General features: G+C 27.6%; 1 protein-coding gene across 2 annotated transcripts; it reads left to right on the top strand.

The window, feature by feature from the left end:
* Window positions 1-1,297: 1,297 nt before the first annotated feature.
* LOC145189733 (zinc finger protein 830-like) lies at window positions 1,298-10,237 on the top strand. Of its 2 annotated transcripts, XM_090090074.1 has the most exons (11): window positions 1,298-1,390; window positions 1,491-1,609; window positions 1,907-2,006; window positions 2,165-2,227; window positions 4,698-4,734; window positions 5,239-5,394; window positions 7,102-7,180; window positions 7,328-7,397; window positions 7,517-7,594; window positions 7,788-7,864; window positions 9,671-10,237. In XM_090090074.1, the coding sequence occupies exons 2-11, from the start codon at window positions 1,518-1,520 to the stop codon at window positions 9,867-9,869; spliced, it is 951 nt and encodes a 316-aa protein (XP_089946200.1). In that variant the 5' UTR covers window positions 1,298-1,390; window positions 1,491-1,517; the 3' UTR covers window positions 9,870-10,237. The 2 variants fall into 2 exon arrangements, with proteins under 2 accessions (XP_089946200.1, XP_089946199.1); XM_090090073.1 differs by lacking the exon at window positions 1,298-1,390 and having other exon boundaries at window positions 1,443-1,609.
* The last annotated feature ends 87 nt before the right edge of the window (window positions 10,238-10,324 follow it).

Genomic DNA, 10,324 nt, shown 5'->3' with positions numbered 1-10,324 from the left:
TTTAAAAAATTATTTTCAAAAAATTCATTGACTTCTTCAATGTCATACATGCCCATAACGTTAGTTGTATCAACAGGGGCTTCCTAGATATCATTATCAGGCTCCTCATTTGGAATTGATAAAGAGCTTTTGGTTTCTGAGCAGAATTTAAGTAGCATGTCGCTGAGGGCTGTCGTCGACAGGGAATGGTTCATTCTCGGATTCTTATTCCCCACTTTTGCCGAGCAAACTTGACAAGAACTCTTTGATAGCTTCTTCAAATTCTGGAGACTGAATTTAGTTTCTTTGAACTTGGCGTATTGGTCAGAAAAATATAATAGAAAATTAAAAAAGTCTGACTTTTATGGGCAGAAAGACTGACTTTAAGGACAGATAGTCAGACTTATTCATACTTTAACTAATTTTTACTGAGTTCGTCCACTAATATTTACAGCTTTTTGCATTTTTAGATTCCGATTGCTTGCATTTCTTTTAACTATTCGCAAAAAGAAAACAATTCTGAAAACACACAGTGATGCTTTACGATCGCTTTTGCTGGTTTTGGCTTACCTAGATTTTTTCGTAACAACCAATCAGAGTCGAGCATTTCAAATTAAGGGCGAGATCAGTAATATTGCCGACCGGATTGCGTGAATAGCATGAGAAATTATATTGAATTTTGTTTAACTGTAAAAGATTATATTACACTTTTTTTTAGAAATATCAATTATTTTTGAACAAAATGGACCTTTTTCACTGAATACCCGACAAGATTAATAATTTTTGGGTACCAGTGATTTAAATTACCCGAAAGATTGAGTTGGGTCGGGTATGAAAGTTTTCAACTATCCGATCTTATCAGCGTTATCGGGTAATACCCGTTCGGGTAATCGGAGTCCGATAAAGTTATTTTTGGCTTTTATCGGTGTCCGATAATTCGTTTGAGTCGGATCTCAAGCGGTTCCTATCGGGGTCCGGACACTCCCTAGTCTAAACAAATGTTAGCAAACTAATGAAACAGCAGATTTATCAAATTGATTTACAAATAAAAGTTTTATAAATATAGACCCAAATGTTGCATTTTAAGACCTTTCTAATAAAGGTCTTATAATGCAATGTTTGTGTATAATGAGATTTGGAATTTATTCATATTCCAGAATTTATCCTTCAATCATACTGTTTTAAGTCTAGTTGTGGTGGTAGCGGTATGAGTTTTGGGTAGTTCAACTTGTAGTTCAATCTGGGATTATAAATTTATAATTATAATTTTAGATACAAAGCTAACCGCAAAATTTGTGCGTGTTAAAGATCCGTTCGGCGCACGTTCACATGTGTCACGCGTAGTACGGGTGTTAAATGTAAACTTGAACTAAAAATTGACTTTCTTGACCCCGAAAATCTTAATTTCGATGTATAAACATGTTTATATTAAAGTTCTTCTATTGTTGTTGACTTTTAGTATATTCTGATCCGAAATTTTTAAGTAGAATTCCATCGTTTTATGCTTTCAGGTCTATCATAGGCTAAATTCAACAAAAATGGCTGCTGCAAGAGCTCAAGAGCTGCGTAGGTTAATGAAATTGCAAAAAGCAGCTGGAGGTGCTAAGAAACTTAATCATCCTTTGGCAAAGTATCTTCTCTTGGAATAATCCATTAACATTAACATTGAGTTTAGTGTTTATCTTTTTTTATTTTATGATTGTGTAATAATTTTCACTAAAGTTGAAATTAGCAAACAGAATCAAATGTTTTTCTATGAAAAAAAAAAAAAAGACAAACAAACAAAAAACTATCCAGATTTTACAAAACAAAAAAATTCTTTTTGGATCAGTTTTTTTAAGCGCTGTTATGTAAAAAAGGATTTCTATAACTGATCGTATATTGCTTATTTTATTATTTTCCATTATTTTCTTTCACTTGGCTAAAGGTATAATAATTTAGATCAAATTGTTTGCATTGTTTGTGATTTAATTGTTAAAAATGAAATCATGTGGACCACTCATCTGCAGAGCAGAAAACACAGAGAGGTTCGTTAGTTAGCTTTTCTTTTGTAAAACTGGAAAGTCAAAGCAGGTAAAATTGGATACAAAGTTGATATTACAGAATATCAATAATGCTCAACTTTTAACTATTAGAATTTAAAAGCAACTTTTTTGATATTAATGCTGTTTTGCTTTACTTTTAGAATATTGCCATTCTAAAAACAAAAAACAGCAAACAAGCTGATCATTCTGAAGCTGTCACAAAGGTACCTATTTTGAATATTGTTTTTATGCATTGAGCACAAATATGTTTAATCTTGCTCATTTTTCAGTATCTTTTTTTTGAATGTCTTTTAGTTTATTGGTATTAGACACGATCTATTTCTATACTTTAGTGACATTGTTAAAACCCTCCCTCCACTTTACCGAAGAGGCATTTCATGTTAAATTATCTGAGTTTTTTTAGACTAATTCTACAAATTCTGCAAAATAATACCCATAAAATTTAAATAGTCAAAAAGCTATGAACTGTTGAATTTTGCATTCAATCATTTTTACTGACTCACATGACATATTTCTCTCCTAACAATTGTTGCATATGGCTTTATAATATCTGAATTCCATTTTAGGGTGCATCGTTCATAATAAGAATTTTTGAAAGTAATTCCATTTTGATTTTAATAGTGAGAAAAAGATGCCTAATTGTCTCCTTAACACTTTTTAATAAGATATAGATAAAAGATTTTAAATTCTTTAGCTTCTCCAGGAACAATTACTATTTAATAGGATAAAAATGCAAGTTTTTTCTGCCCTAATACAAATGAAATTTTTTTCTACCAAAATTTTTTTAACTGGGTCTCAACAGAAACAAGACTTAATAGAGAAGTTGAAAATGATAAATTTTTAAAGTATAAAACAATATGTTGTTGCTTTACCAAAATCTAAAAATATTTTGACTTAAAAATTGCTTATTATGTTACTGTATTTTTTTTTTGTAATTATATCAAAATACTGATTGCTATGCTATTGTTTTTGATAATTACTAATTCTTCAAAAATACATTCTTATGTTGTGTGATATTCAACTTTGTTAAATTTTGGCATCAGTTAACAAGATATAAGTGCAAATAAGTCCATTTCTTGATTTTACACTACACACTGCATCCAATAATTCAGTGAATAATTTGATGAATTTTTCAAAAGTTCGAATATGACTAGGGTAATTAGGAAAATTGATTATCAGAGCATTATGATTAGCAACTAATATTTCCAGATCAGACACAATAGCGTTGGTGAGAAGTGGTGATTCAGTGATAGGAGAATTCTGCCAATCAATTAGTTCGATGTTATTCCAGCTGAAAAGTTTTTTTTAGGGATTGAAAATTTTTTAATTCCATATTTCTCTGATCTTGAACACAATATTGGATGCATTGCTAGCTCTTATATATTTTTATGTTTATCATTCAAAATTACTGGGAGAATTTTTTCTGGATAAGTGAAGTATCAATTACATAGAATCACTGAATCTATAACTGCTTTGACTTCATTGGAGAGGTATCATGATTTGTAAATGATTTGAAACAAATAACAAGCTCCATTTCTATATAATGATTTACTTTTGATTTTAAACCAACATGGTGCATGGACTTTGTTAATATGTGTTGCTAGTAAAACCAGATTTGCTGTTGGATGTTAGTTGATACATATAAATGCAGCAGGTTGTTGGCTGCAGTTAACCATCTTGAATGAGAAAGTGCTCCTCCATTTTGATAGTGAATCTAGATAGTAAACAAAGCCTTTTAAAACAGCATTACAAATTTCATGTAAATATTGCTGATCTGTACTGAGTTCACTAACACCCATCATCTGATTCAATTGGAGTAAATACAATTATTGGTTGATTTTCACAAACAGCAATAACCTTTCCAATTAAGCCTGTAAAAGCACAAGGACCTCAAAATGGTTTTCATTCAAACCTGATAAGTATAAAGAGATATTCAATTTAGGTAGTATTTATAGTTTACCAGTGAAGAAAGCAATTTCTTACTGTAAAGCATTACATATTTTTTAAACTAGTTAATTCACAAGGTAGAATAATAGCAGTCAGATTAATTAAATTAACAAATCAGTATGTTAAAGTTTACAATTCTGGTTATCTATTTGGCTTAAGGAAAAGATTTTCAGCAAAACAACTTTTTAAAAAAAATTTTTTTTATTTTTTATTTGGCAATTACAGATGAATGCATGGATTTCACAATGTAGATTTGCTACATTTAATACTAATAAAGTTTTAAAATAAAGTTTTGTTTCTACAATGAGTATTATATTAATATTTTCATGTTTAAATATTAATATTTTCACATTAATTAATTTCACATTAATTAATATCACATTAATATTTTCATGTTTAAACAAATTAAGTAAAGCATTATGTTTATAGTTTACTATATTTTTACTAATAAGATAGCACTAAATATTTTTAATAGAAGTAATCAATTAGTAAGCAGTTTTTTTTCTCTCTCTCAACAGCTCAGCTATATTAAAATCTTTTCCTCTTTCTCTCTCATTTCTGAATAGGTAATAAGTGAATAAGCTTCATATGACCTGATTAAGTTACTTGCCTAACACTGTTGTTATCAAGAATTTGTATAAAAAAATTATTTTTATTGTTAATCTACAATTTTCTTTATCCTTTTATGCTTTTATGATTTTATTCAAAATTTCATTTTTTTTTAAGACTAGCGAAAAAAATGAAAACCTCTCTACTAAAAAAGGTTAGTATTTCATTTCTGTATTATCAGAATAGTTTTTAGCTTCATTACTTCTGCTTTGATTATTTATTACCAATCAAATAAGCATTTTTTAATAAACTGTTAAAAGTGCTGTATACCAATGCAGAAAAGTGAAATACTTTTATTTGGGAAATGTATGTTTATGTTGTGATTGTTTTTTTACTGCAGAATTGATGAAAGTTCTTTAATCAAATATTTTTTTTATTCAGCATCTGAAAAATGTTGTAACTTTAACAACACTTTTAAATCCAGTCAATAGAAAATGGCAATATATATATTTAAATATCCTTAATATGTCAAAAGCTTTAGATGATTTTAAAATAATTTTATTGTCAATGATAATGTTTTTTTTCCTCATTTTCATCTTTCATCTCAGTCTACTTTCTACTAAATTTTTTTAATCTGTTTTTTGAAAGTTGATTTTATAAAATAAATTACAAGCTGTCTTCTCTACTCTTCTTTAATGTAAATTTTATTTACTGTTAGATGTCCTTCCACCTGATTTTTTTGATCCATCTGTTAAAAATCCTCTAACTGCATCAGCACTACAAAAACCTATATCAAGTAAACAATTATCTCAACAATCTGCTGCTGCTGAACCCTTAACAAATATAAATGCAGATTCAGGGAAACTACCAAGCGGTATGATTACTTGGTTTGATAGATATCTTAGCTTCATTTGCAGGACAATTTATTAAAGATTTTTTTGCAAAAGATTTTTTATAGCTTAGTTTTTAAAAAAGTATGTATGAGTGCAAGATGATGGCCTATCACAAAATACTAAATGAAATCAAACAAACACTGAAATTAGAAATGAGATGAAATTGTGTTTCTAATTTCAGCATTTGTTTAACTTTATTTGACATTTTCTTGGATTTACAATATTGCTTTTAAATTCCTTTTTATGTTGTTTTGTTATAAATGGTTGTTTTCGGTTTTTAACAAGAGTTGCCACAGTAAACAACAACAGATGTGATGTTTAAATTTTTTCTTTAAGCTATATATAAAGTAGTGACTAACATGCATGTACATAAATTCAGAAATTTTATTATTTATTAGAATCCACTTATTAAATTGATAAGCTAATGTAAAGCAGTGAGCGACATGCATATACAAAAGTTCAGAAATTTTACCATTCATTAGAATCTACCTCTAATGTCTTTTAAAAAGAATCTTTCTATTTCATTCTGTGTAATTTGTATTTTGGCTGCTTGAAGGAAACATCAAGTTAATAAAGAGATTGTTTGGAATTGGAGAAAATAGAAGAAACTAGTACTAATGCCAATATCAAAACAAGTATTGAAATGATGTTTCTTAAAGAAAAATTAAAGGGTCTGGTTGAAGAAATTAGGATAACCATTTCAATTGCAACAAGAAAACCTATTTTTACTAACAAGCCAGTTTTTAAAAGTTTGAATACAGTGAAAAGTTTGAATACAGTTAAAAGTTTGAATTCAGTGTAAAAGTTTCAAGAACATGTCTAATATCTGTATCATGAAATATGTATCAATTGAAATAACCAAAAATTACATGGAAAATGCTGAAAAATTATCAAAGGGAAAAGGTTTTTGTTTATATTAAATGTTTCCTTATCAGTTTATGTCACCAGCCTAAAATATTCTAAGAACTGGAGACCAAGTAGCTAAAGAATGAAAAGGTCTCATTCAATGAGGTTTTTACAAATGTCATTGTGTTATTAATACAGTATAGGCACATTTCTTCTCTTGTACCAGGATTATTTTTTACAGTGTTAAATGATGGTAACTAATCAGTAGCTATAAATTATATTTAACAGTTTTTTCTGTTACATTAGATTAAAAATTGTTTCAAACTTTGTCAAAATTCCATGTCAATTGATTTAGATGTTTATTTTTTTTATATCAATAACAATTTAGGCTTAACAAAGGCTATCAATTTTAATTTTCTTGAGATTGTAGACTATCAATTTTAAAGGTTTTGAACTTGTTTTATAAGTTCTTCAACATTTTAGGTTTTATAACTTGTAGTTAAGTATAAGTTACTTTAATGATGTCTCCTAAAACTACTCATAGCGCTGTCATGGTTCATAAAACTTGGTTACCTTAGGATAACATGTTTAAACAAAGTTTGCAAAAACCTATATTCACTTCTAATATGTATTTTCAGGGGAAAGATTAAAATTACATCCTAGCAATCAAAGATATTGAGTTCAAATTTTGAGGAGACTTTCTTCCTAAATATACTAATAATGTCATTAAAATCTGAGATGGTGATGTGTGATCTCTAGAAGTTTGATTGTTTGAAATGAATTTTAGTGAGAAAATTTTAGAAATGAAATGAAACCTAATTATATTATGGATGTTCATTTAGATTTTTTTGATGAAGGAGATGTTGATAAAGTTAAAAATGAGCCAAAGGAAGAAAAGTTAGAGAATTCTAATAGAAAAAGGTTTTTTTCTTTTCTCCCAACCTTCTGCTATTCTTGTTATTCAATCTTTTCAAGTTGATTTTTTGTATTATTTTTTTTTGCAGAATTTTCTTTTTTGATTTGAAACTTATTGCTTATTTAAAGAAAATTACTATAATATCTTCTTAGGAAAATTAGTAGTACAGAATCTGAAAAGTTACCCGAAGGTTTTTTTGATGATCCAAAAAAAGATGCAAAAGTTTGTTGTTTTTATTTCTGACTCCTGACTCTTTAAAGACTCAAATCTGAACTTTCTTTTCTTTTTCATAATCTTAAAGGTAAGGACAAAAAAAAAATTGGCTCTTTAAATTATTTCAGGCTCGTAATGTTGAATATAAAGACCCAAAGGAGGAAGAATGGGAAAAGTTTCAACAGATGATACAAGAGGAAACAAAGGTATGTAATCACATTAAATGAAATATGAGTAGTTTGGTTCTTTTTTAAAAGTTTAAAAAAAAAATTTTTCTTTAAACTGGTTTATAAAATGTTATTATATTATAATCATGTTTTAAGTATGATAAATGTTTCAATGTAGTTTTATCAAAAAAATACTTTTGTTTGTTGAAACCATTTTAATATCAATTTAAAGGTCTCTGAAGCAATTCAAGATGAAGAGGATGAGGAGGCTGAAATGATGAAGGATATGCAGGAGTATATTAACTTAAAGTAAGAAGATTATTCTTTGACTATATATCAGAGATCATGTATTTAATTTATAAAATATATATAATGTATGAACTAAATTATAATACGAAAATTGTTGTAAGGTAATACAGGATTACTTTGGCATGTTTTAACAATTCTGAGTTTACTTTCAAAAGACTATCTAGTTCAGCCACTAAAATCTCAGCATACCATTATTAGATGTTACAAAAATTCTAAGAGTCCTTTATTATCTGAGTTATAGAAACGAGCAGCCTGACCAAAGTGTAGGAATCTCAATTTTTCTTCTTGATGATGAATCCTATATTAAATTCTTGTCATTCTTGTCAGTCTGGAAATGATCCATTTTATTCCAATGACAAAAACAATACACTAAATGACGTTAAATTTAATTTTCGGTTGAAATTTGAAAGTAGTTGCTTGTATACCTTTGTGTTTTGCTCAAGGGACTCTCATGTGTATTTTTTGTTCCAAGTGAGTTAGCTGTGAATTAAATGTGTACTTAGAATGTTGAATACAAAAGTTTTTGGAACCTTTTATTAAGAAGCACTATTCAACCAGTGGCTATGTGCTTTGGCTATATTTGGTAAGTTCTCATTATGGTTAGCTAATCCAGGAATGCCTCAAGACCCAAAATATCAGTTTTATGCCAAAAAATATAAATTCAGCTAATTTGCCAATGGCATGAACAATTGAAGCTTTTTGGGAACATTTGAAAGAAAAAGTGTATGAGGGTGATTGGAAAGCCAAAGATCCTGAGAGTTTGAAAAAAAAAAATTTTCCTTCATCAATAAAATGAATATGAATGTAGTACAAAAGCATGCTGAGAGTGTGAAGAAAAAACTTGACCACATTTGTTATTATGCTTTTCTTTCTTATAAATTTTAGATGATAAATTTCTCAGTAGAATTGACTTTTTTATGTAATTTTTTAACTTACGGACAAATTTTTCTGTCACCCAATATATAAGTATCTAAATAAATCAGTATTGACACAAGTGTTTTTTTGTTATAGTATAAGAATAGGTTTTGAGATCTGTAATTGCCAAAACAATGCAGGGTACAGAAAAATTTACACTTAATGTTTCAATAATATCCAACTTCAATTATGATAAATACTGATTATTTACTATACCTATCATATGTGTCAAAGATACCCCATGATATGGGAAATATTGATGTAAGGTAAGTCTAAAATATTTTTTGTCATGTTTATTTAGCTCCATTTACTGGATAATTTAAATGAGTAAACTAAATAAATAATCATCATAAAAATTGACAACATATCATTAAGTGTTTTTAAAACTTAAAAAAAAATCTTTTTTTGCTGATCCGTTTTTTGATGTAAGCAATAGACATTGTTTTCTTTTTTTCTGCTTTTAATTTAATGTAATTATGTAAATAGTTAACAACTTGTTGCCAACATTCTTCTTAGTTTTTTTTTTAGTTCATTGTACTTTAACACAAAATATGTTCTCACACATTGTTGCAATAGCTAAATTTTAATTTATGTGCTTATTATATTAATAATAAGTTATTTATGCTTAAAAGTGAGTACTGTCAAACTTACCCCAATGTCAAAGTTATTCCTATTACCTGACATTCAAATAAAAGTTCTTAAAATTATAACTTTTAAGTTATTTATGAAATTGATGTTGAAGAAGTTTTCTTGTTTTATTGAAGAAATCCTTTTGTTTAACTTTGACGTTTTTTATGAAATTGATGCTAATGATTGTTGAAGAGTTCCCTTGTTTTATTGAAGAATTCTTATTGTTTAACTTAATTTACTTTTCACATACTTATGCTTTAGGTCTTGTTTATCACGTGTTGACAAATTGAAAGATTTAGTGCGCAAGAAAAAAATAGAAAGCAAAAAAGAGAGTATACAAAAGACAATAGTAAAAGAAGAAATACCATCAACTAATAAAATTTCTATGGAAGATATTAGTGATGAAAATGAAGATGATGAACTTCAAAATCTTTATAATTGGAGAGCAAAAACACTTTAAAAATGAAAAGTTCTTAAAATGTGTTTAACATTTTTTAGTGTTAATATTCAATAGTGGAGTAGTTGATAAGCAGATAAATCAGATTAACAAACATGAGACATCTGGTTGATATATGTAAAAAAATAAAATCATGTTTATATTCTTTTTGACTAAAAAAAAAAGCATGCTGAAGAATTCACAAGTAGATTTTTGTGGAAATCTTTACTATTTTATTTATCAAAAATGTCTGTATAAATTTGGAATTTTGAGATTTAGTTATGAATTTAGGTGATTTTTTTTTCACCAAAGTATGTGTACATAAAAACAGGCCTTTGATTATTTAAGATATATTTGTTAAAAAGGTTAAGAAGATAAATCTTTTTTAAAAATCGTTTTTTATATTTAGACTTTTAACAAAAAACTATATATTTAACACTTTGCATCTCTTCTTAATAAAATCTTAAATGTTTTAAACT

The sequence above is a fragment of the Hydra viridissima genome, unplaced genomic scaffold (genome assembly GCF_058129835.1).
Source record: "Hydra viridissima isolate aposymbiotic clone 2 unplaced genomic scaffold, HvirCarnegie_v1 scaffold_6, whole genome shotgun sequence".
In the NCBI taxonomy this organism is placed as follows: Eukaryota; Metazoa; Cnidaria; class Hydrozoa; order Anthoathecata; family Hydridae; genus Hydra; species Hydra viridissima.
This window is presented reverse-complemented; position numbering and strand designations above follow the sequence as displayed.